Source organism: Ochotona princeps, chromosome 8 (genome assembly GCF_030435755.1).
Source record: "Ochotona princeps isolate mOchPri1 chromosome 8, mOchPri1.hap1, whole genome shotgun sequence".
NCBI classification, from domain to species: domain Eukaryota; kingdom Metazoa; phylum Chordata; class Mammalia; order Lagomorpha; family Ochotonidae; genus Ochotona; species Ochotona princeps.
The window spans coordinates 53,845,484-53,871,428 of record NC_080839.1 but is presented as its reverse complement, the minus strand read 5'-3'; the positions used below and the strand labels follow the sequence as shown (position 1 = coordinate 53,871,428).

The following is a 25,945-nucleotide window of genomic DNA, read 5'->3' as shown; positions in this document are numbered from 1 at the left end:
GGGAAGAAGTGGGGACTGTCCTCTTGCCAACTCTATGGAATGAAGACTACACTTTGCGTGTTGCATGCTGAGAATTGAGCAAACAGCCCCTCTCCTAGTTCCCAAGGCAGTGACTTCAAAGGTAAGTATGAGGACTCCAGGTTCTTTAGGAACCACTTGTCCCTAAAGCCCTTCAGTTCCTGCCACGCTGCCAAGCCAGCACCATCTTTTGGAGCAGAACTCCTTCAGAGACGCCTGCTGATGTCCTGGCCCACAGTGTCTTCTTTCAAACAGGTAGCTCCTAATGTGATAGCATTTGCAACAAAGTGTGGAGAAGCTTCAATTTAAGAGTGCTCAAACAACAGTGGAGCTTGTGGTGCAAGGCATCTGGGATGAGACTAAGACATATGATTATTATTTATACAACTAGACTGCTGGCCCACCAGTTTGTAGATGAGACCCAAGAAATAAGATAGCTGAGAGGAGCCCTTTTAGGATAAAGAAATAGCAAACCATCTCTTCAAATGAGCAGAATTTGATTGGATTAATTTGTGGGCCATTTATGCTGTCAAGGAGTTGTTGAAAACAATAGGCCAATCAGCAGGCAGTTAGTGGAGTTTGGATGTGTGTGGTTAGAGACTAAGTCATGTGAGTCCTACTGATAACCTTGCCTTCCCAGGACAACTGTGGATAAATTCAAATCTAGTGCTCTCTAGGCCACACTGCAACCCAACTGTGTGTGTGTGTGTGTGTATGTATGTGTGCCTAAAAGGTAAGGGTTCAAGGGAGGACACCGTGTGTGTGTGTGTGTGTGTGTGTGTGTGTGCGCGCATGTGCCTAAAAGCAAAGAGGTCAAGGGAGGATACCAGTATTCAAGGTTGCTACAATATATTATGTGAAGTTTCCAACAAGAAATGATGAGGTGTGCAAATGAAGTGGAAAAGTATAACATACACCAGAAAAAGTGCAAGGAACCAAAGCTGCCTGTGGACAGATGCCAGATTTAATAGATCTCAAACATGACATAATATATTCACAGAACTAAAGGGAAACATCCTAAAGAAACACAGGAATGTTTGCTAACAACATACATCAAAGAGAGAATCTCAATAAAGAGATAAAACAAAAAGGTAATTCTGGAACTGAAAACTGCAATAACCAAATAAACAACTTGCTGTGCAGGCTCAGAAGTCAATTTGAACAAAAGATAAAGACAGTTAACTTGAAAACACAGCTACTGCTTAAAAATGAAGGTAAAATAGAGATGTTCCCAAATAAAACAATTTGTTGTTAGACAACTTGTTAAACACGAATTATTAAAAGCTCATTAGACTGAACGGCAGGCTGTCCAAGACAGTAATGTGAATCTACACAAAGAGCACTAGTAAATGTAATTATGTAATTTTAAAACTGCACTACACAAGTTATCTCTCTTTTGAGCAATTTAAATACTAACTATATAAAACAATGGATGTACTGTTGAGCTTGCAATATAAAATACAGTATGTGTAGTATAGTGCACACTTATTGTAATAATACCAGGAGGTGGGTAAGAGGAAAGCTGTAACAGAGTAAAGGGAGGACAGCAGATGGCAAAACAATAATTATAATCATGTACTGTTGTATTTCCATCAACCACTGAGAACACTATGTAGTGCAACATTGCAAAAAGAGAAAGGAAACAGAACTATAAAGGAGTTAATGTTTGTATGTATTACTGGAATTTAGCTACTATAAATATGAAGCTGATTTGCATAAGATGGATTTGGTAAACCCTAACTCAACCACTAAAAAAAAATCTCAGAAAAATGAAAAACATGTTAGTGAAATTAAAATAGCACATCAGTAAAATATTCAATGTGGAAGGAAGAGAAGAGGAACAAAAATACATGAGGCTTACAGAAATAAACTGTACTGGAATTCATCCTATAGCTGACCGCTCTATGACAGAAATGGCAGGAATACTTACTTCTCAAACCACAGAGTGAGATTAGTGGTGTGTCTGATCATCTTCAGAAGATTAGGAGAATTGATTTCTTTGTCTTCCTTTGTCCACACACTTCCAACTAATTCCGATGGTTGCACAGCTCTAAAATAATCAGCAACAAATTCTATATAACACTTTTCCCTCAAAAGGAGACACTTTATTAAATAGTGAGATAAACCTAAATTCCTACCAAGGGAAAGATCCACAAAAATCAGATATAACCAAAAATTTATTGTTATACATCTTTCTCTTCAATTAAAAAAAGAAACACTTTGCTTTGGCCAACTTTGATTTCCCAATAATATCTGTCCTAGCACTTAGAAAATATTATTTAATAGAGTGACAAAGTAGTTTTTAAAAACTGGTGTATCTGTTGTATTCATTAAAGAGGGTCATTACTAGAATTCCCAAGTCTCCTTTTTTTTTTTTTGTCTGTTGGGTGGAGACCTTGGGAAATCAATGAAACAGACTGCAGTACTGTAATTCTGGGAAGATTCTATTCATTGGTGGAAGGGTATCTATAACTTAAGCTCCTTCTCTCATTTAGTTTTTTAAAAATAAATGATCTTCTAAGCAATCTTTATTTAAAATCAGACAGACATTTCTGAGATGAGACCTATTTCAATGTAGGACCATAAGTCACAAGAGGCAGTAATTAGCTATGATTAAATTGACTTTATTTGACTCTTAAGGAAACTATCGGGCAGAAGGAGGCTAGAGTTGCCCAAGGACACCAAGTTAGCAATTGGTAAAGCCAAGATTTAACCTCCCTTCACCCATGACGGCCGACTGCTGAAAAAAAGTACCAATTCAGGCAGAGGAAGAGGGGCCAAATGCGGGGAAAGGCCTGCCAGGCCTTACTGCTGGACATTACAGGTACTGTCTCATTTATGCCTTGTGACAACCCTATAAGGCAGAAACATATATTTCATTTCAAAAATGGACACTTTTGAAGTGATTCTTCAGTTGGAATTAAATTACTTACCGGTACAAGTCTGATTCCAGTAGAGTGAGTTGTCGAGCAATTTCTATTGGGTGTAAGGTGAGCAGGTCAAAAGTCTCTATGTGCCCAGGTCGGCTTATATGCCACTCAACTGTGGGAGGTGAGCTCTGAAATGTAATATTATGACCTGGTCCATTGTCTCTTGCTATTTTTTTCCTTTGGATTATCTTAGTGATAGATTCAACCCATTTTTTCATTGCTTTACCTGAAATACATTATATTTTACACATTTAAATACAGTTTAATATTTAAAAAACTGACTTAAAATCACATAAGCGATAATCTGGATCTATCTTTGCCATAAAAAGTCCCAATGATCAAATAAAAACCATAGATTCTCCTTCACGCTTCATACATTCCCCATCTCAGTTGCACTGCTTTTAAACAAGGGTATGTATTCTTCCAAATCCTTTCTAAATAAAATAACAGAGTAACTTCTTTGTAGAAATTTTTCATCTCTATCATTTTGAGCTTCAGTTCAAGGTATTAATTCCAAATTCTCCCAAAAACTCTTGTATTCAAGTTATAAGGCTACATCACATACATTTCCTATTAACCTAATGAACATTGCATTTTTACAAATCAAAGAGTACGAGAGAATGGATTCCTTATTTTAGTGTGATTTTTCACCTGGTAATTTTATACTGTACAGGAAAGTACTTTATTCAACCTGTTATTTTCTGATTCATATTTAGATGAGATAGGGCGTGTTCAGGGTGGTATGGCCGTAGACCTGATTCATATTTAGAACATGCCTTAGAAATAAAGTAAGCTTGTGTAGGACATCCTTTGAGCCATTTAGTCATAAAATTTTTGAAACTAGTTAAGAAACCCTGGAAATGATCAAACCTAGCTCTTATGTTTCTGATAAGGACACTGAAGCCTAAAGAATCAAAATCACTGATCTGATGGGTGGCAGTTAGAAACAGAGTCTCAGTTGAAAATGCTCTGCCACCACTGATCCTCTGCTCAGTTAACTGGTCCACACAGCATTCATTAACGGTGTTACAATGGCACAGTTCTTAAATGTCCTTAGGTACACACAGTTACAGCTAAGTGACCTAACCTAAAATGTGACATCTAACCAATTCTTAAATACTAAATGGAAAATATACTGTGTCAATCAACAGGGTGATTTGAGCAACTTATAAGTCTGAATGTTGGTTCATGAAAATTTTTAATTTTTTCAGATGGTTGTGCTGGCGGTATTACAAATATCCCTTAATACTGAGTAACCATTACATCAATTGATAGTTACAACGATAGTAGTTCCATTTTATATAAAACAAGGCACTTAAAGCAAAACCACATACCTCTTACTGTTCCAATAAATTCCTCCATTCGCTGCAGAAGGTCTGCATCTCGTTCAAAATCGTAGAAGTGGTGTTCTACCCAGTGCCGACACACATTTAATACTCTGTGACATTAACACAGAGTTGAATTACAAGGGAACTCAACATAAATGTTTATCACAATGAGTGGTACAAATGAAAACACAGCCTCTTTTCAAGCTAAATCTTTGCTGATGTTTTGATTAAGACTCACACAATGATTTCTGATAATTCCTCTTATTTCACTCATTTCACCTGTTAGCCCCTGATTGCTTGGGAGGGGCTTTACAGATTTTAACTTACCGGAGCTGCACAGGCTGAATATACTCTTTTCTAAACTTTTTTAGCTCTGCACTCAAGGGTTGATCTCCATTCTCTATAGCTATGCGATCAGCTTCTGTTGGCTCAGGTTCTGGAATTTCAAATCTAATATAAAACAGAACAAATGAATTAAAACATTAAGTTTACCAAATTGTACAAATATACATCCCTTTGCATTAGGCAGCACAATCAAAAGATATTGTTTTAAAAAATGATTAAGCACAACATATCACTGAAAAATGAGCCTTCCGTAAAGGCCCATGATTTTAAATTTCTGAAAAATTAGTACTTGCCAAAAGATGAACTATAAATATAGTCAAGAATATATGTATAATCTAAAAAATAAACATGACTATAAAGCTTCAGGACTGATATTCTATTCTGATTTGTACAGTTAGCCAGACAGGATGACTAGAAAGGTCACTGCTCTTTGAACACTTTTCTTCATTAGATTATTTGCTTATTGACAAGCTGCATTTCACTAAACATGAAAAGTTTTTTTTTACTAAAACATTTACTGAACAATGAAAAGTTGTCTAGAACATCTGAAAAATTAAAAAAATTACGTTTTCAGAGTTGAACTTACATATTTCTGTGGAGTTCTTTAACTTGATATTACTAATACCAAATTTCTAGGTGAAAAAATAGTAGTTTTACATTTAAATTATCAAAGCCAACACTATAGAAAATATTTTTAAAATGCTCATGAACTACAATTTAAAGTGCAACCAGTATATTCCTGAGAAATGTGTAAGATCTTAGCTCAATCTTTTAAAAAAAAATTAAACATTTTTTAAGTTGTCAAACCTTTCTATTATAAGACTCAGTAGTTCTTGAGGTTTGCAAAAGGATCTGTAGGTTGTAAGAAATGTCCGAACAAAATTGGGATCTAAGAAGAAAAAGGGAAAAAAATCTTACTAAATTATTTGACTCAAATGATTAAAGCTATTATTTACATTTTCATAAAAGATCAAATAGTCAATTTAAAAATCCAAAATTATTTTGACATAGAATGCTTTGGACTTTATTAGGCACTGCTTGCCAGCTTTAATTGCTTCCTAACTTAGTGGCAAAAACCAGTTGATATTGAAATATTATGTCAACTCATGTCTTGCTCTCTGCACACTCTGGCTGGTCAGAGAAATGTGGAAAGAAAGGCAAGGTCAGAGAACACATGAAGTAGGCTTCTACCTGCTAGCAGAATCCCATAGCTTCCTCAGTCTCCCCCCCCGGGAAAGAGGAAGGACACACCATCAGCCATCAGCAGCCCAATAGTTATCCAGATTTCTTTAAATCATTTTAACCAGAGAAGACAAATAGAAATCAGGTCTTATAAAGTAACAGATTACATTAACCATAGTTTCTAAATTACTTTATTTTATTGGCTAAAAGTCTTTTGAATTGCTTTAAAAAAAGGGCTTACTTATAAGCTACTTTTACTATTAATGTGTTAGAATATGTTGTTTTGTCCTCTTCCCAACTTTTCCTTCCTCTTATTTTGAGTATCAAGTTGTCACAATGAGAGTTTAACCACAACAGCAGGAGTCTCCAATCTCTTATATAAAAGGATATACTTTTCATTCACATCTTTATGATGTAAAATAAGAGTTCCCTAGCCCTGACTTCTTCTGGCTGTCCTTAATATTCTCCTAATTATGGAGAAGGGCTGCTGTCATTTTCACAAACACCTCTTCCCATAATAGAAAACACCACCCCTATAATCTAGTTTCATCAATATCTCATTTAATTCTAAGAGTTCACTTGGGTGAAGGAGAACAATGCACTTGAATCTTTCCGAAGCGTTTTTTTCCTTGAAAAAGGACTAGAAAACTCTAGTGGTAGTACATCGAGGGTAGAGAATAACTATTTTTGCTAGGCTAGACAAGAATCCATGTTTATTTTTCAAGATATACATCGTCTTTTATCAGCACAGGATCATACAAAACCAGAATACATTTGGAAAACGTCTGCTTATATGGATTCTAAATGTTTAGCTTTAAAATATTTCTAGTATAACTTTTTCCTAAAAAGGCAAACTCATGAATTTATCATAAAGCAAAAATCTCGGGACTGGTGTTGTGGCACAGATTAAGCTGCTACTCGAGGTGCTAGACAGTGTCCCACATGAGTGCTGTTTCTTGTCCCAGCTATTCCACTTCCAGTCCAGTTCCCTGCTAATGTGTCCAGTATAGAAGCAGAGCAGAACCCAAGTGCTTGGACACCTACCAACCCTACTGGAAATCAGGATGGAATTGCAGGCTCCTGGCTTTAACCTGGTTCAGCCCAGGCCATTGCAGTCACTTGGGGAGTGAACCAGTGGATGAAAGGCAAACAGATCTTAAAATCAAAACAAAATAAAAACAAAACTCTCCAACGTATTTGTATTCATGGGGAAAGGTGTGTGGCCTGGCAGTTAAGATAGCACTTGACACAATGCATGCCATCTTGGAGTGCCTGTGTCTGAGTCCAGCTGCCTGCTCATGTGTACTCTGAGAGGCAGCAGGGGATGGCTCGAGGAACAGGGTTTTTGCCCATTCACCTTGGATACATGAATCAAATTTCCCAGCTTCTGACTCTGGCCTAGCCCAGCCCTGGCCATTTCAGGCACCTGGAGAATAAGCCAGTATATAGAAACTCTCTCTGCCTCTCAAATGATCTTCAAAAAGATAATAAACTGATTTAAATATCAGATGATCTTGAATTTAAAACTGTAATTGCTTTTCTAAAGTAAAAATATACAGAATACATTGGTTTTAAATATCCCCTTTTCCGTTAGCTGTACAGTTTCACTTTTTTTTTTCTTCTAACCTGCTAGGTTAGAAGAAAGGCAGAACGACAGAGAGACAGATAAGACAGAGATCTCCCAGTCAGTGGGAGATGGGCTGGCCAGGCTGAAGCCAGGAGCTGGAACTCCATCTGGGTCTCCAACTTGGGTGACGGGGGCCCAAGCATGTGAGTCATCACCTGCGCCCCGGGCTGCATTAGCAGGAAGCTGGATCAGAAGCAGAGTAGCCAGGACTCGAACCAGCACTTCATTATGGTGCAGATACCCCATATAGTCACAGTACCTACCCTCTAGGCTTTATCCTTCTGAAGCTAAAGTGGGTTACGGATGAAAGTGATTTCAATTCAGTTAATCTTTTTAGTAATTTCTGTTGGTATCTTATTGTTTGTCTTCAGTTACAGAGATCCTCAAAAGTTACAGACTAATGTTTCATCCAGAAGAAAAGATTTTAAAACAGAAGGCTGTACAAGATTTTAAAACAGAGATTTTTATCGGTTTCATCACAATTCTCCCTTTCAAGAATCTTCTTCCTGTTCTGCAAATCTATTTGTAAGGTGAGGCTATTCCAAACAACACATGTTCAGGAAGCCACAGCAGTGGTCACCAGAGAGGCTGAACTGCTGCTGTTGGAGAAAGCCCACTGAAGGCTCTAAGCGTCCCTGAACTGTGTTCCAAATTTAGGGTGTGCCCCCATCAAAAAAAATCTGATTTCAGTCTTAAAATTTAACCCAATATTCAGATCTATTTCTTAGTCAGACTGGAAAGTCTGGGACATTAAAGTTATTGTTAAGTTGAAAAAATGGAATAAAAATCAGTTATAAATGAATTAAAGTATGTTTTTAAAATCCAGTTATTTTTGAAGCTTAACTATTTTAAAACGGACGTCCACATTCTTAAGTCAGAACTATTCTAAAGTAGACTTTCAATCTTAAGCCATGTAGAACTTTGGCAACTAGTGGTAATGGTGGTGATGCTGGGAAAGCTGCAGTGTGCCTCAGTGCCTCTTCCATCAGGTGGGACCACAGCAGTTTCGTTGTGTGCTATGCAGTGTCCTCAGAAACCGGTCACACAGTTTATTCCTCATGACTCCTGTGAGGCGAGAGGGCAGATGGGGACTGGCCAGGGCTCATCTATGGTCTGGCCGTGGAGAGATGGCCTAGATCCTAGATCACAGACTTCTTCCCTATTATAACCTCCCTGGATCAAAGAATCACTTCAGGTTTCTAGAACTGTGAGATGTAAATATAATGAATTAACCCATGAGATATATAATTCAGAATCTAACTGTACTTGCTAATCTTGGTTAAAGGTACGAGAAGGTCACTGAAAACTTAGCAGTCCGATTCTGTAACTCTCCGTAAGCCTTCCTCTAGATCATAAGAAGTAATAGTGTATCTTCCTGTACACTGTATTTAGGCAGTGAAATAAACATGCCAATAATTACTGTGTAATAGGCTCTAAGGTGAATCCTGTTTAATTTGTTTTTAGCTTCAATGGAAGGAGCAGCAGCTTTAAAAGAGAAAAATATAACAGAAAATGAAAACATACTAAGAAAATTATGCAAAAGTGTTAAGTGAATACTTTCACAAAATATCTTAAAGGCTACATATCATGCACTTATTTTTAGCCTAAAGCAGTGAAAGAAGCTGATGTCATAATATCTCTATTTAAAATTTTTACACAAAAATATTCCAGAAATTAATTTTATTTCTGTGGCATTGATTTCTCTGTCCAAATAACCTTAACATAGTTAATATCACCCTAACCCCTAGAGAACTTCTTCTTACTGATGATGCAAAGAGCTAAAGTAATTTGATATTTTTAAAATATCCACAAGTAAGGACAGGCTACATCATTTTACAAGAAAACAGAGTATTTACTTTAATTGATCAAGCAGCAATTAAAAACCGAGATACCCTGCACTGCGGGTGTGCAGCAGCGATTATCTACAGACTCTGAAGTGACGCTTCAGACAAATGGAAGGCAGATACCTAAACATGCAAAACCAGCCTGTTTAGATACGTTCTCGTTCTGGTTTATCAGCTGCTCACGGAGGTGAAGGTTGTGGACAGTCTCCTTTCTCAAACATGAGCCCCCTGGCCCACATGGATTTGGAATGATATGAGCACAACAAAAATGTTCATCGTGTATTTTCCACCTTCTGTTTGACTCGCAAATCCCTGCACTAAGATTGCCATCACCTTCACTGGCTATTCTGTTCCTCCTCTTGACATAACCTGCCTACACAGAAATCCTGCCAACATCAATGGCAAACGTCCAGATTATTTCAAACATGATCTGTTGTTTTTTTTCTGCTACATTCCTCTCTCTCCTTCGCTACAGAGTCATTCTTTGTTATTTTACTGCACAATTCTTTAAAAATCCGTGGAACTCAGAATATATCTATATTAGTGCTCAGAATACAACATACCAGATTTGAGGAGCCAAACCCAACCCTTTTACTTATGTCCCTATTTATTACTGATACTTGATAAGGACTATGAGGTATCTGAAATATTGATTACATTAATGTTGCATGTGTAAAAGAACACCCCTCCCCCACCATAGAGAAACACTGTTAATCAGGATGTCTGTTCATGTGATAATACTCCCTTTAATATAGCCATTTAAAAAGCTACAAGAAACAATAAACTCAACAAGGATTTATAAACAATCACTCTTGAATTCCTTAAAAAAGGAAACAGACGTTATGCTGACGCACAAACACTTAAAAAAAATCAGAGTCAAAAATAGAACAGCACTGCCCAACAGATCAAAAATTGTTTAAAAGATCAAAAAAAGTTAAAACACTCAAACTGAGTTAATGAAAGGGCACAAGTGAAAAAGACTAATGCAGGTTTTTGAGTATTTCATAAGATGACAAAATAGTAAGCACTTTAAAGAATATCTTTGCAAAAAACGTTTACTGTGTACATGAATCTTTTCCTGACATTTCAGTATGGAAAGCTTTTATTTCCCACACAGCATCAGTTCTGAATTACCACCCTCACCCAGAGGTCATCTCATTTTTCTAGAATAGACTACCTAGCTGGAACACTACCAACAACTTTTTCTCTACCTATGTTTGGGGATTCAGTGAGTAAATCATATTTGATTTCCCACAATAATTCTGTGAGGTAAACTCCTACTCTCAACCCTTTTCCTTTACGCACATTGCTCTGCGTAAGGAAAACTTCTCTTCAGACTGCTGGTACATGCAGAGTGAACTGTCCAAGGCAATAACAATCCCTCCAGCATTCTGGATGCATCTCAGAGTTCAGATGCAGCCAGTGTTACTGCTGTATGATCACAAACACCGAAACTGAGGACAAGTTAAAAATGAGATCACACCTAGTATCCTGTTGCAGTCTTTTAAGCAAGAGTTAACTACTTTCTAAGTCACCTAGTTTTAATTTTTTACAGAAAGCTTTCTTTTCATAAAATGACAGACTAACGACTGGGTTTTATCAACAAACAAAATGCAATTAGTATCTAACTATACACACTAAACTCCCTGCACTATATGATGGAGGTCTGCAGTGAGAACCTACTGGAAACCTCTCAGTAAGGAAAAAATACTTCTTTGACTAGATCTTTTGAGAGCTATGTTTACCCAAAACCAAACGTGCCGAACATGTAATCTGCTTTACTTTTTTAATTATTCAATACATATAATAAAAGCAATTGTGTCATATTCTAATGATGAAGAAAATTCACCTTCTATGAGCCAGTGTGACATGGTAGAAAGTATAATGTATTGAGCCAAGAAACTGAAATACTAGTCCTCCTTCTGTAATTAACTGTTATGATTTCTTAGCAATCATATAACCTTCAAAGGCCTTGAGTTTTTCTGGAGGCTCTGAATATCTCCTCTAGTACTTGAGATCAATAGCTCCATTTTGTATACTACTGTTAAAATGTGCGAAGGATACAACTGGCCAAAGCCACAATGAAGTCTGAATTAAGTAAGATTAAACCAGTTTGTTTCTTTTTTTTTTTTTTTGCTGAATGTTTGACCAAATTATAATAATATAAAAGATGTCTTTAAGTGGTGTTATATATTTATCATGTATTACATTTAATGTTTTTACTACAATTCTACATAATAAAAACGTGCGCTAAACTTAGCTTTTGTTTCACTGTAAGCCACAACTAGTATTGTATATTCTTCAATAAAAATACCTGAAATCGAACTAACCAAATCAAAATCCTTTTTTTTCCCCTTGGGAAGGGTAAAGTAAGACGAGAGAAGAGTAGACGGACCAACCTTAAAACAAACAGTAACTGGGGTTGTGATCATGTGATCACTGCAGTGAGGATCATGAGTTCATTCAGCTAGGACAGACCTTAAGAAATAACTTCTTTATGTTTTACAGGCTTATAGATGGTCTAGTAAAACATATTCTATGTTACCAGTAGTAAATTCAGAAACAGACCTTACAGAGTAGCCCAAATATACTATGACTTAACATTGCTCTGTGTGTTCTATAAATCACATCTCATAAAACTACATGGAGACTCCGGTAACACCAGTGGAACATATTCATGACATAAAATATTAAAGTTTTAAAACAACAGAAAAATGTTAAAAAAAAAAAAGAAAAAACCTTAAGCATATCTCAAGAAATAACTGGAGGGAACTTTTGTTAAACTTCAAAAAGAAAAATAATCTCATCCATTTAAGTTTCAGTATGTTGGAGCCTGCCTGGTGGCTCAACAGTCTACTTCTCCTCCTGCTAGTGCTGGCACGCTATATGAGTGCTGGTTGTGCAAAGGGGAGCCCTAGCTGCTCCACTTTGGATCCAGCTCCCTGCTCATAGCTTGGGAAAGTAGCAGAAGATGGCTCAAGGCCTTGGGCCCCTGTACCCGTGTGGGAGACTAGAGGAAGCTTCTGGATCCTGGCTTCCACTCAGCTCCACTCCACCCATTGTGGCTACTTGGGGAGTGAACCAGAAGATAGGAGAAACCTCTCTCTCCTTTCTGTAAAGTCTGCCTTTCAAATAAAATAAATCCTTATAAAAAATAAATTTCAATATACTTAACTTTGGCAAAATAGTATGAGCTTAGAAATATGTTATATTAATTATGTGAAACCCTTCAAAGTATTATTCTACTCAAGGCTAAAAACTGATATAAAAGAGAGCAACTATTAGAAGTAACTAACAGAGCCATGACAAAATTACCGTGTCCACAGACATGAGGTGTTATTGTGGACATTAATGGAAAGAATATTGCCAAGACTACAGAAAATCTATTAGTTTTTCAAGTTAGACTGATGTTAGAGCATTTTTATTCAAAAATGAATAAAAGGTATAGTTCCCAAGAAGAGAAATATTTAATTGCAATTGAGTGCTTTTCAATAATCATCAGTAAATTCAGTAATATACAGCAGTTTAAAGAAAATTTTACTAATTAAAAATTTTTACAGAAACAATGAGATTAAAAGTTTTAAAATTTAAAGGTAATTTGCAATCAAAATACCACTGACTTGATGGTAAACATTACTAAGACTTCAATGATTTCTACCTATAATCTCTATAAAAGAAAAAAATTTGTTTTCAATCATAAACAAAAATATAAAGATTAATTTCACTCTAAGTAGTCTAAGAAACAAAAATATTTAGAGTAAAATGAACACTTTAGAATTCTTATGTTTTAAAAATTCTGTGAATTCTCTAAGAGATTTAAAACCAGGATAATATGGCAAGACGAGCAATTTCAACTTTCATAACCTTAAAAATGCATGAAGAGGTCACAAGGAAATAAATATTTTGTGGTCCAAAATTCTGAGTCATTTGGAAAACATTTTTATGGATATATTTGTAAATTAAAAAGAATATACAGAAGATTGGTAAATCTCAATTAAATAGCTCAGAATAACTACTGTGAGTTGTGTCTCTCAAAAACTGCTCTCTATGTAAAAAAAAAAAATCTGTTTTTAATGGAAAATACTAGCTGGTTTATATAACTTTCCTGTGCTTTATTTTTGAAGATTTTGGGTCAGTAATATGAACTTATTAGTTACAGAAGTTTCTAGATGAAAAATTAGAGTAAATTGGAATCCTGGACTAAACTGCCACTACCAGCAATCTGTGTCTCAGTTACTGCCTGCTGCAGTCAAGTGGAAGGTACTGAGGATCCAAGCCACTTTTAAAATTAGCTTGTGCAAAATACTTCTTAAAAAAAAAAAACTACAGAAAGGCTAGCAAAATAACTAGAGGCCAAATAAAAACTGAAACTGAAACAAAACCAAACACTTGCTCATTTATTCCAGAGACATGAAGAGATAATTAAATGATTTGTCCGTGGAAGTACTTTGAAATTATTGATTGAAAATTAATTTCTAGCTTAATTTCGTTTCTTGCAAGGTACCCTAGGCCATAGAAGTAATTCTGATGTTACATTTAATAAACAAAACAAATCGAACATTGTTGAGCACCATTCCTCTTTACTGAAGTGAGTAGGTTAGTGGATCTATTTTAAAACTGACTTCTACCAGAATAGTTTTAAGAGAGATTTGAGAAATGCAGTAATGAGAATTTAAAAATGGAAGAGTAGCTTCCTTAGAAACACACATTTCTGACAAACAAAAATATACGTAAACAAAGAGGATGGGGTTGGAGGTTGACTTTCACATTCAAATACTTATTATTAGCAAATTATAGTTGAAGTTACATTTGCTTTTTAATCACTTCTGTACTCTGTAATAAAACATTCTTTGAAAATATGTTTATGTGTATATTGACAAACGATTTCACATCCAGCATTTCATGTGTTGTTTCCAATAACAGATAAGACTGCAGTGAAAAGCCAGGGGTCTAGACGTGAAGGGGCTGTGATCAGGCACTGAACTTAAGGTTCTTTTCACCACCACAGTGCTACAGGACTATACAATGATCAAACTCCTTCCTAGGCAGAGAAGTTCAAGGCCAAAGAATAGTTTATTACATGTTACTTGATTAGTAGAACAAAGCTAGTTACAAAACTGAATTCTTATTCTTTGTCTGTGTTTGGGTCCTCTTTGTTTACATAGTGATCTTCCTAGATGATCCGGATAGGTTTGTTTCTCAAAATTGCCTTGCTAAGGTGAAACTTTTCTTAAGTTATAAAAAATAAAAACAAAACAAACCTGAAACTAAAACTAACAACCTAAATAGCTTCCAGGATGGGTAAACTTAATGGGTTTAGGAATGAATTTGTAAAAAATAACCGCTGCTGTGTGTTACAAACGATGTACGTAGATATGGTAGAGAAAGCAGGAAAATGCGGAGCAGCAGTATTTGCAGTCAAAGAAAATGTACTTGCACAATGTGGAGGTCTTGGGTTGTTGTTAGTTTTCTATTTTAGGCACAATAAGCCACAGCAAAGAACATCAGCTCAAAGTGGGAAAACAGGAGCGACAGGCAGCTTCCCATTTCTTACCTGCATACATGTGGTACGTAAGCCTCTCTATGAGCTTAATCACAGTTCCTGCTTTGATAATTGGAATTCCAGCCTTGGGCTGCATATTCTCTTCAAAGATAATATTCTCTTCGGAGTCGGGCTCTGCAAATCTGTACACATCAGCGCTGGGCAGGCGCATCTGCTCCTCCTTCTCTTCCTGCAGCACGGTAACATCGAGCATCCTCTCCAGGGTACTCCGGTACTGCAGAGATATCAGCGCTGCCATCCAGTTGTTTTTCTCTTCAGCCGACTTGGCAGAGAATATAACACTATTTTCATCTTTCAGAATTATCTCAAAAGCATGTTTGTATTCACTGGTGTCATCTTTGTCATTAATTTGTACCTTTCGCATAAAAAACTTTTCCTTAAGACGATACTCAGCATTGCTAGCACCAGGAAGTCTTGGCTGCCCGTGATTTGATTTACAGCAAATCATTAAGCCATCAAATAGAAATATGTGTCTCTCATGTTTGGCTCCCACACGTGTAAGAGTTCCTTCCATTATAAACTCATTGCAACACTGTCCAATGTCTTTTCCCTCCCAACCATCAATATTCTTCTGAATTTCGTTCATTTTCTTGATGGCCAGTTGTTTCCCCTTCATTTGCTGACTATAAAACCGACATGCAGATTCACTGGGGTGAAGGAAAAGACATTACTAGTACACAAATGACAGGGAATCTAGAGTTCATGTAAACAAGGAATAGCATAAAAAGCACATTTTCACAAAGTCACACTGGTAAGGAATTCACCAATTCCCAAGTATATTAGTGCTACACAACTACATATACAGTTTTGAAAACTACAGCAATGCAGAAAACTTTTCAGTGCTCTGAAAAGAACAATGACTATTTCTACATTATAAATTACCTTGCCTGCTAAATATTCAGAATGACAAAGAAGTAGCCCAATAGAGTGGGGAAACACAAAGTAATTTAAGAGATTAAAGTGAGTTATTTACAAGTGTTGAAATGCAGAAGACCCAAAGCTAGAAACATATAGCACATATCATAATTAGGAAAGTGGAAGCAGTGTTATCTGCATTAATGCCTCGAGTTATGTAACCCCTAAAATAAAGGACATGACTAATTTTACTTTGACAGAAAACAATGATGCTGACATAAATCTACCCAAGACATTTTGCTCTGTCTCTCCTTTAGCTTACCCGTTGATTCTCAGGAGGTCTTGTCTGGGAGTAAGTAAGGAAAATGCACAAATATGAAAGGTTTCTCAAACAATAACAAATTCTCTTGGCTTTGATGTCACTTCCTCTGAAAGACCAAGCTTGTCACTAAAACTATTTTCTTCATTGTTTACTTGAAGAGGAAGCCGGGATCCCTGAATTTATACCACAGCATTCAGGTTGAAAAGAAGGGTATTTTTTAAAAAGTGGAAATATTCACCTCAGTCTTCGTTTTGCAAGACTTTTAGAACAGATTTTTTCCATGCCACTCTGAACATTGAGCAGAGCTGTTATTGCTTGTTTCAAGCATTCCTTGTCTTCTTGATCTTCACTCTTCTCTTCTAACTGCTGTAAAGCACAATGGCAAATGTGAACAAAAGGAACATTTTGGGACAAAACAGGCCATTCTATTTAAGAAGAAAATAACATTTATCTAGCTTTTTCTATCACAACAATTTTAGGTGTGCTAAAGAAAAAAAAAAGGTTTTTCTTCTTTGTTTATTAATATTCATTGTAACATGGAACCAATGTTTCCAAATTCAGGGAAAAAACCTGTAAGAGTAGTGGTGTTAAGATCTGGGTTGTACTGTGACAAGCAGTAATACAGTTTCTCAAGTTGCATGTAACTGAAATGAGGCTTCTTAAGTATCTTGACTGTCATGGGACTTACACAGCAGTAGGCACAGATGAGACCTGTGTGTGGTTTGGTTTCTTTGTTCCCTGTTTTACTGCTGCAGGCCATTAGGACAGAGATGAGCAGGACAGAGATGAGCAGGACGCACTGTCACAGATGAAATCAGACATGATAGCTGGGCTCACACTGGGGCCCTGCCCTGTGAGAGACTGGGCAGGTGCCCTCAGCTGAGCCTCACTTCCCCCCCTTCCATGATGCTTATAAAAAACACGTCCTGCCTGTTTTGTGAGCGTTATTAAATCAAAGTGGTTGGAAGCGCTTTGGTAGCGAACAAGTCTAAATTGTTTTCTTCATGGCCATACTAAAGAATTAACACTACCAATGTCTTCAAGAACTTTGTCAGTATCCCCATGTTAAGATCTTGAGTAACGCAGAGGAATGCACTACAGATATTTATGCATACCAGAAAGGCTGCAGTTAACAAGAATGTTAACTTACCAATAACTACTAATTACCAATACAAAGAAGGTGGCTGTAATCCAAAGAATTGACAGAGGTATGAGTTATCAGAGTTTAGTGATCTACTAAGCTTGTTTCTGACTACCAAAAATAAACAAGCAACACTTCAACACTTCAACCTACTTGCCATTATAAAAGCAATTTATAAAGAATCTTACATTGGAAGAAGCTTCATTAGGACATTAGTATTTTAAGCATTATACAGTCTTAAAAGGTATTCCTTAAAGATCCACACATTTCTTGCTGTTTCAAGTGATAATCGGGGTTATAAAGATATTTTCAAAGGACAAGAAACTTTCCAAACTATCCATGTTAGAAACAATATCTTTTATTTGTAGTATTACTCTGCACTACGGCAAGCGAGATGAAAGCAAGCCAGCGGTGTGGCGTTGAAGGACGGTCACTTGGGGAGCACCCTGGGCTGCACCCAGGCCATCCCAGGACTCCCTGTCAGTCCCAAATACATGCCTATCACAGGGCAGAAGCAGGGGACACAAAATGTTACCCTTAACCGAAATTTAAACTTCACAGGCAGCAGATAACAGAGAAAACACACACATACATATAAGGGTAGACTTATGGATACACTTATTTTGGTACCCCAAAAAACTCTTCTGGTTTTGTGAAATCCATGGATAGGAGGGTGTCACTAAAAATCCATGGAAAAATGTTTATTAAAAGCAAACTATGCACAGATTTCAAAGATTTTGACAACCAAGTAACATCTTTTAAATCCATTTCCCCAGCAACTGTTGAAGTACCCCTGTATTTAGCAAAGGCAAACTTCACAGGGCAAGTATTTGACACAGCAGTTAAAACACGCAAGCATATTGGAATGCTGGGGTTCAAGACCTGATTCCAGCTCCCTGCTAATGCATATACCCTAGGAGGCAGCAGGTGAAGGTTCAAGTATTTGGATTCCTGCCACCGACATGGAACACTTGGCCTGGGAGCCTAGCTCCAAGATCTCCTCTGGAACAGTGTCAAATATTACAGGTGTTTGGGAGTGAACCATGGGGGAGGAGATCTCAGCCATCCCTGTCAGTCTGCTGACCCTTCTATTAAATGAATGAGTACATTAAGAATGGCAAATCTAGTAAAGAACCACTGAAGAGTGAACCCGGTCATGCATTTTATTTTTAAAGATTTATTTATTGGAAAGTCAGATTTACAGAGAGAAGGCGAGACAGAAAGGAAGATCTTACATCTGCTGCTTCACTCCCCAAGTGGCCACAATGGCTGGAGCTGCACCAATCTGAAGCCAGGAGCCAGCAGCTTCTTCTGGGTCTCCTGCATGGCTGTAGGGTCCCAAAGGTTTAGGCCATCCTGTACTGCTTTCCCAAGCTACAGATAGAAAGCTAAAAGGGAAGTGGATCAGCCAGGATACGAACCAGCGCCCATATGGGATTTCAGTGCATGCAAGGCAAGGACTTTAGCCACTAAGCTACTTTTTCAGAATGTAATCACTTGGGACCCAGTGCAGTAGCCTAGCAGCTAAAATCCTCACCTTGCACACAACGTGATCCCATATGGATGCCAGTTCATATCCCGGCAGCCACGCTTCCAATCCAGCTCCCTGTTTGTGGCCTGGGAAAACAGTCGAGGATGGCCAAAAGCCTTGGGACCCTGCACCCACACAGGAGACCCAGAAGAAGCTCCTGACCCCTGGCTTCGGATTGGCGCAGCTCTGGCCATTGCAGCTGCTTGAGGAGTGAATCAATGGATGGAAGATCTTCTTTACTTGTCTCTCCTCCTCTTCTGTATATCTGCCTTTCCAATAAAAATAAATCTTAAAAAAAAGAATGTAATCACTCAAAAGCAAAGTCCACTTCATGATATCCTTGCCTCCATTATACAATTCCTCCAGATAAATGTGTGTGTGTGTATATATATGTATATATAAATATATCCTGTATTTTGTCTAGGGTTGCCTTATAATAGAGAGAACATTTGATATCTGTCCTTTTGAGATTAGCCTATTTCACTGAGCATAATGGTCCATTTGGGAACATTTTGTTCCAAATGGCAGAATTTCATTCTTTTTAATGACTGAGTAGTATTCCACAGAGTAGATGCATCACAGTTTCTTCATACATTCCTCTTTCGACAGCATCTGGATTGCTTTTCATTATAAAAAACCAAATAATTGAGCTTTGAGAAATCTATTTAGAATGTATTCATTGGATACAACCTACTTCATTTCAACAGGTAAAGTGCCATGCATAGGATGACAAAATATAGTTAACGAATATGCACTGTAATCATCCAAGATTTGCAACATAAAAACCAATATTTAATTACATATTGTATAAAGAGTTCAAACTGTGAGAGTATAAGCAAATAAGTTTTGACTTTTGAGCGGTTATGCATATACTGTTTGGTGGGACACTACAGTAGATTATAACAGAAAATGCACAGAGGGGTGCTGGTGCAGTGAGTGGCGCATCAGGCTTATCCTAACGCTAGCACTGGCATCCTGAATGGGCATCAGTTTGTGTCTTGGCTGCTCCACCTCCCATCCAACTCTCTGCTTGTGACCTGGGAAAGCAGTGGAGGTTGGCTCAAGTCCTTAGGACACTGCATCCACATGGGAGATATGGAAGAAGCTCCAGGCTCCTGTCTTCAGATCAGCTCAGCTCCAGCCATTGTGGCCATATGGGCAGTGAGCCAGTAATATCTGCCTTTTCAATAAAAATATATAAATCTTTAAAAAAAGAACACAGAGAAAACTTGATTTGCTAATACCTCTTAGCATATGCACAAAATGCTATCCAGATTATTCTAGAACTAATTAACCAACTGCTGAGTAACACAAGCCTTCTGCTCTTGACTCTGCCAACTTAACACTCAAACATTCAGTCAAAGGGAAGGAAAACAGTAACATTCAAACAGGTTAACCATGCTTGGATTGTAGCAACACACCTAAATATATAGGCAGGAAAGAGAAAACTCCAAAATTAAATAAAATTTGAAGTTGAATAGGCAATTAACTGTTTAAAAATAAAAAGTATTAGGAAAATTTACTGCTATTAAAATCATCTCTTTGTGCTTATCTGAGAAAAATTATCATGTTTCTCATGGTAGTGGATTTAAAATTAAAATGTGAAATACTGTGAGGACAGCATGATGGTGCGGCTAGCTAATCCTCTGCCCTGTAGCCAACATCCCACATGGGCGCTGGTTCATGTCCTGGCTGCTTCACTTCTGGCCCACTTCCCTGCTTACACCCTGCGAAAGCAGTGGAGGACGGCCCAAGTGCTTGGGCCCCTGCATTCATGAGACCCAAGAAGCCTCCTGGCTCCCAGCTTTGCATCAGCTGAGCGCTCACTTGAACTGCCTTATCGGGAGTGAACCAGCAATGGCACCGTCATTGTTTCTCCTCCTCTCTCTGTAAAATCTGCTTTCCCAATACAAATAAATACATCTTAAAGAAACTGAAATAGTCTATCTTGCTACTTATTTCCAATGGCTCAGGTAGTAGGCTAGCCTTTAACATTCAGCATCTGTGCTCAGATCCAATACCATTTGGGAACCATGTAGACCTGGTTCAGTGAACAGATGCTAGATGGATGTTCTGTTGAACATGTTTTTATGATATTGAGAGAAAAGCTATGTTTCCCAATCTTCTCTTATTCTTGCTATTAGGACATCAGTTCATTTACAGTCTAAAAAAATGATTTGAAGCGTATGACAATTAAAGTGAACCAGTTCAGAGCACGAAAGAAAAGTAGATTAAAACAACAACTATCTAACATAGAGGACATTTTATACTATCAATTTTCAATCTGGAAAAGCAACAAATCAAAGACATTAACTACTGCCTAGGAAATACTTTAGTAGGAGTCTACAGATGTATTTCTTTACAGAGTGTTTGGCACACTGTATAAAGGGCATGAGTAGGTGGTTAAAGTACATGGTATGCTGCAATTCATATTTTCCTCTTCCAAATTATTTTATGTAGCACTAAAAAAAGAGAGAGAGAGATGACACTGGGTGGGAGGAAGGCTGTTATTTCTGGCTTTTTTGTTGACACTGATCAAGCGCTCTGCACTTGCTGAAGTATTCACAGTAAACTGGTGTCTTCACCTTTCCTGCAACTCATATACTCAAGCATGTGCAGCTGCAATTTTTGCAATATTTTTGATGTTACTAAGAAACCCAGTGCAGGTAAAGCCGAGGAGCACTCTTTAAAGTCAGTCTGATACATTAAAAACAAAGCATATTAAGAAAGAATTAATGTTAAATGTTAGCAGATAGCAAGAGTCCAACCATGTAAGTATACAGATTAGTCTTCACTTTTGAAAATAAAGCTGAGTTCAAGATAAGTACAGTAATGTTACTTCAATTAACATCTACTACAAAAATGAATCCATTGGTTCTTAGTCTAACCTAAAATATATCTTTGTTACGATGTGTTAAAATTAAACATGGAAATGTTTTTTCCTCAATTATTGTGCTATTGTACTTTTATTGCTAATGGAAACTTAAAAAGTATAGGGATTTAAGTGTTAAATGCTCATTAATTTTTAACCAAAAGAAAGCTTACATAACAGCCCAACCCCAATTATATGTGTTTAGTCTTATTCAGATGGTTGCTAGTAATTTTATATTTCCACAAGATTTTATAGACCTTTCCACAGCCACTCCATCACTAGATAAGTTACGGCTAGTTTCCAACTGTTCTATGATGTTGGAAGGCTTTGGTGCCTCTGGTTGCTCCAATTTGATGCAATCATTGCTAAGTCCAGAATTACCAAACTGAGACTGAGAACTGGGATGACAGCCAACTCCCAGAAGGGAAAAAAAAATTCTCAAACTAGTAAGAATCATAGCAGGAAAATCATCTTAGATCCGTAAAACTGAAAGTCTCGTATTTTATCTGATGGAAGAACTCCCTGGGTATAGCTAAATTGCACATCTATCTATCCTATGTTTAAAGGAGTTTTGGATATATAAGCTTTGTAATTCTGCCTAGTGATTAAATAGTAAAATTCCTTTAGGGCTTTTCCCAAGTCTAATATCCTACTGTAGAAATTTAATTGAAGTCCAAGTAATTACAATGTGGAGAGCTGAACAATATAGAAAAATGGGAATTCCTTCAGTTTACTAATGAAACCAGAGGCCTTCTATTCACTGGCTGACTCAGAATAAAGAGCCCACTTTATCATTTGCTCCTATAAATAATAAATATTAATTCTAGCAATACATTCTCTAGAATAGAAACATGATACTGGCCATGATTTTTCTTGGAGAAAACATTCACATAAGAGGTAAAAAAATAATAATAGTATTAATGCATGTCATGTTTTGCAGGACTAGTTCTAAACATAAAAAGAATGTCACAGATATACCACTGAATTATAATTTATTCAAATGAAGGTTTCCCTTTTCCTTAATTTCTGTACATGATAGGAAAAGGAAATACAAAACATTTCCCTTTTGGTTATTGCTTCTTAACATTATGCATTGTGATCAAATGGACACTTTTTTTAAAAAAGAATTGTTTATACTTTGACAGTCTGATATTAAATTTTCAACTTTTACCTCTACCTGCCACGCCACAGTACACTTAACTAGTAGAATGTGAAGCCTGTAACTGTTACTGAAGGACTATACTGCTATAATATGGGGGAAACGGTGGGATGAGAAGATACAGAGGGAGGAAGATAAGGGGGAGGGGAGAATCGCTGTACCTATAAAACTGCATCATGGGGGCCTGGCGGCGTGGCCTAGCAGCTAAAGTCCTCGCCTTGAACACACCGGGATCCCATATGGGCGCCGGTTCTAATCCCGGCAGCTCCACTTCCCATCCAGCTCCCTGCTTGTGGCCTGGGAAAGCAGTTGAGGACGGCCCAATGCTTTAGGACCCTGCACCCACGTGGGAGACCCGGAAGAGGTTCCTGGTTCCCGGCTTCGGATCGGCACAGCACCGGCCGTTGCAGCTCACTTGGGGAGTGAAACATCCGATGGAAGATCTTCCTCTCTGTCTCTCCTCCTCTCTGTAGATCCGACTTTGTAATAAAAATAAATAAATCTTAAAAAAAAAAAAACTGCATCATGGAAAACAACAATAGAAAAATAAAAATTCAAAAAAGACTTATCTGAAAGAGTTACAGAGAGGGAAAGACAGAGAGAGCTTTCATCCACTGATATACTCCCCAAATGGCTGGACCACGCCAAAACCAGGTGCCAGGAGCTTCATCTGGGTCTCCCACATGAGTGCCAGGGAACAAAACACTTGGACCATCTTCCAGTGTTTTTCTGGGTATATTAGCAGGGAGCTGGATTGGAAGAGGAGCAGCCAGGACCCAAACTGGCACCTATATGGAATGCCATCATCACAGGCAGTGGCTTAATCCACTACACCAAAACACTGGCCCAAAAAGGGATTTTTACTTGGATTATACAAATTCACCATAAGGCAAGGATAAGCAGTTTCACATATGCAGTTCCAAACTGCAGCTCTAAGAGTTAGGTGAATAACCTTCCCTGTTTTCTACAGCCTTATCCTTACCTCGGATCTTTTACTCGAGTCCCTGAATCTGCCAAGGCCCAGGGGAGAACTGGATGCATACAATCCATGTATCACAGTATTGGCCGTATGATCAAAAAGTAAAGGCATAACGTGAAATTGCTGACAACTGCTTTGAAATTTACTAATACCACTACAGAAACTGTCACTCTTGCAGGTTTATTTCCATTTCCTTAACTGGAAACAGAAAATGTATACATAGTAATGTGCACATAGGTTCACCTAATAATTTACAAATGAAATGGTGAAAAAACATCAACGCTTGCATATTTCTGTCAACAACAGTAAGAGTTATCTTACCTTCAAAAGTTCAAAGTAATGAAGACAGTGGTAAACAGGGGCTAGAAGCAGCCTGGGTAAAACATATTGAACAGCTTCTTTGAAACCTTCGCCTATTGACTAGAAAAGAAAGTAATTTAATTTTTTTAAAAGTTTACTTTTCAGGCATTGTACATTTTGATTCTAAAATTACTATACCTGCAAGTAAAGTGCTGCCCCAGGCTTTGATAATTGACTAAGGAAATGGTCGTGAAAACCGGGTCGTAAAATATCTCGGGCATACGACTCATAAGGATCAAATGCCAGTTCCTTAGAAAAAAAAAAGAAAGCAGAAGATTAATAACCACTTCCCAAGATAAAATGTAAATAACAGAAAGATTAAATTATTATTACTTCTATGCCAGCTGAGTTACACATTTCTTTAATAAGCCTCTAAACAAAAATTGCATGGCTATTAACTGAAATTTAATACAATCAATCTAGTTATTATTGAGTAAGAGCAAATCACTTCATTTTGACAAGTGGTCCTTTTTCTTAGTTTTAATTATTTTTATTTTTGATGTTGAGTGATCCATCAGACATCTGTTCATCACAGGATTCTACTAGGGTATTATGAATAGGCACAGCTAAAAGAACACAGAATTATACTTCTAGAAACAAATGAAATTTCTCTTGAACAATAAAGAATATGGATATCTATAAGCAGGTGAAGCGTATATTTTTAAACTACTGATATCAGATATTTGTTCTTGACAGCAGACTTTCAATCTCGCATTATGTAAAACAGATCTATTTATATCATTTAAAATTTGTTAATCTTCACAAAAACAATTATACTGCCAAAATATCTATCATCAGTATTAATGTCGTCAGTTATTAGTAAGTTCTACCAGCTGAGGCTGAGAGATATCAGTGCTTCCTGAGGAAGAGCAGAGTAGATCTCTGGATTTCTGCAGAAGGCACAGGGCCTCCCTCCTGCGCCACAGTTCAGGTATAGAACTATTTTGAAAATAGCTGACTAGATTCTAACAAGTGCTCATGAACATAAAGGAAACGTTAGAAAGAGGCCATCTAACGGAGGGGCATTGAAGGAGAAAGTAGGATAAAGTTCAGAGCCAATGATGTGTATGTGTTAACTACTATTAATGTTACACTTAGATGCTTTTTGAGGAAAGATTTAATAGAAACAACAGCAGAGAAAAAAATCTGAGACAGAAATTCTGATATGAAATGCAATGTGGCAAATTCAAATAAGTTTGAAATAGTCCTAGACCCCTTCAGTAGAATTCTAATTTATCTTCCCATGTATACTCCTTCAAACTGCCTTCTGAACTAATATTTCTGTAATTTAAACACCAGAAAGTACAATTTTTACAGAAGTGGAGAGTAGGATTTCAACAACAAGGAATAGATATGAATAGGGTGGACGGGTGGATGCTTTTATCTTGGATCTGAAATTACAGTTGCCAAGTTTTAAAGAAGTGACCAAGTTTGCCTCTCTCTCTCAGTAAGCCCCAGTTTATTCCAGGACTATACTGATGTGGATAAAAGAAAGGCTGCACACCATGTTGTGGTTGAAGTCACAGAGACCAAGGTTTTAATTCTGATTTCACTACTTATTAACTGTGTGGTCTTCAACAAACCGCTCACCCCAAACATATTCCCTCATAGGAAAATGTGGGTATTTCCTACTTTACAAAGTTGTTTCAGAAATTCAGTGAGATAGCATAATACTTATTCCAGTGTGATTTTATGATCAGGTTCAAGGATAAAATGTAACACACTATCACAGAAAGACATAATTTAACCACTGACACATACAATTGAACGAAAAGTACAGGGAACAACTTAATCTATCCTGCTCATACCCACCTTCTAGCTCAAAAAGACCAGTGGTTTATACTACTTGCCTTAGTTTGAAAAAAAGAACTGAAACAACATGAACAGTC

The 25,945-nt window shown here is 37.2% G+C and overlaps 1 protein-coding gene across 5 annotated transcripts in view; it reads right to left on the bottom strand.

Annotated features, from left to right (window-relative positions):
• The window catches only part of SOS1 (SOS Ras/Rac guanine nucleotide exchange factor 1), a 118,667-nt gene that overhangs the window by 20,539 nt on the left and 72,183 nt on the right, over positions 1–25,945 (bottom strand). For all 5 annotated transcript variants that reach the window (XR_009245988.1, XM_058668042.1, XM_004582753.2 and 2 more), the window contains 9 exons: positions 24,195–24,305; positions 24,018–24,116; positions 16,253–16,380; positions 14,829–15,484; positions 5,429–5,510; positions 4,604–4,726; positions 4,283–4,386; positions 2,952–3,174; positions 1,949–2,068 (listed from right to left, as the gene is read on the bottom strand). Coding sequence is in view for 4 of the 5 variants with exons in the window: in XM_058668042.1 (XP_058524025.1) it covers positions 1,949–2,068; positions 2,952–3,174; positions 4,283–4,386; positions 4,604–4,726; positions 5,429–5,510; positions 14,829–15,484; positions 16,253–16,380; positions 24,018–24,116; positions 24,195–24,305 (1,646 nt within the window). In the remaining variant the exon portion in view is untranslated. The remainder of the gene's footprint in view (positions 1–1,948; positions 2,069–2,951; positions 3,175–4,282; positions 4,387–4,603; positions 4,727–5,428; positions 5,511–14,828; positions 15,485–16,252; positions 16,381–24,017; positions 24,117–24,194; positions 24,306–25,945) is intronic.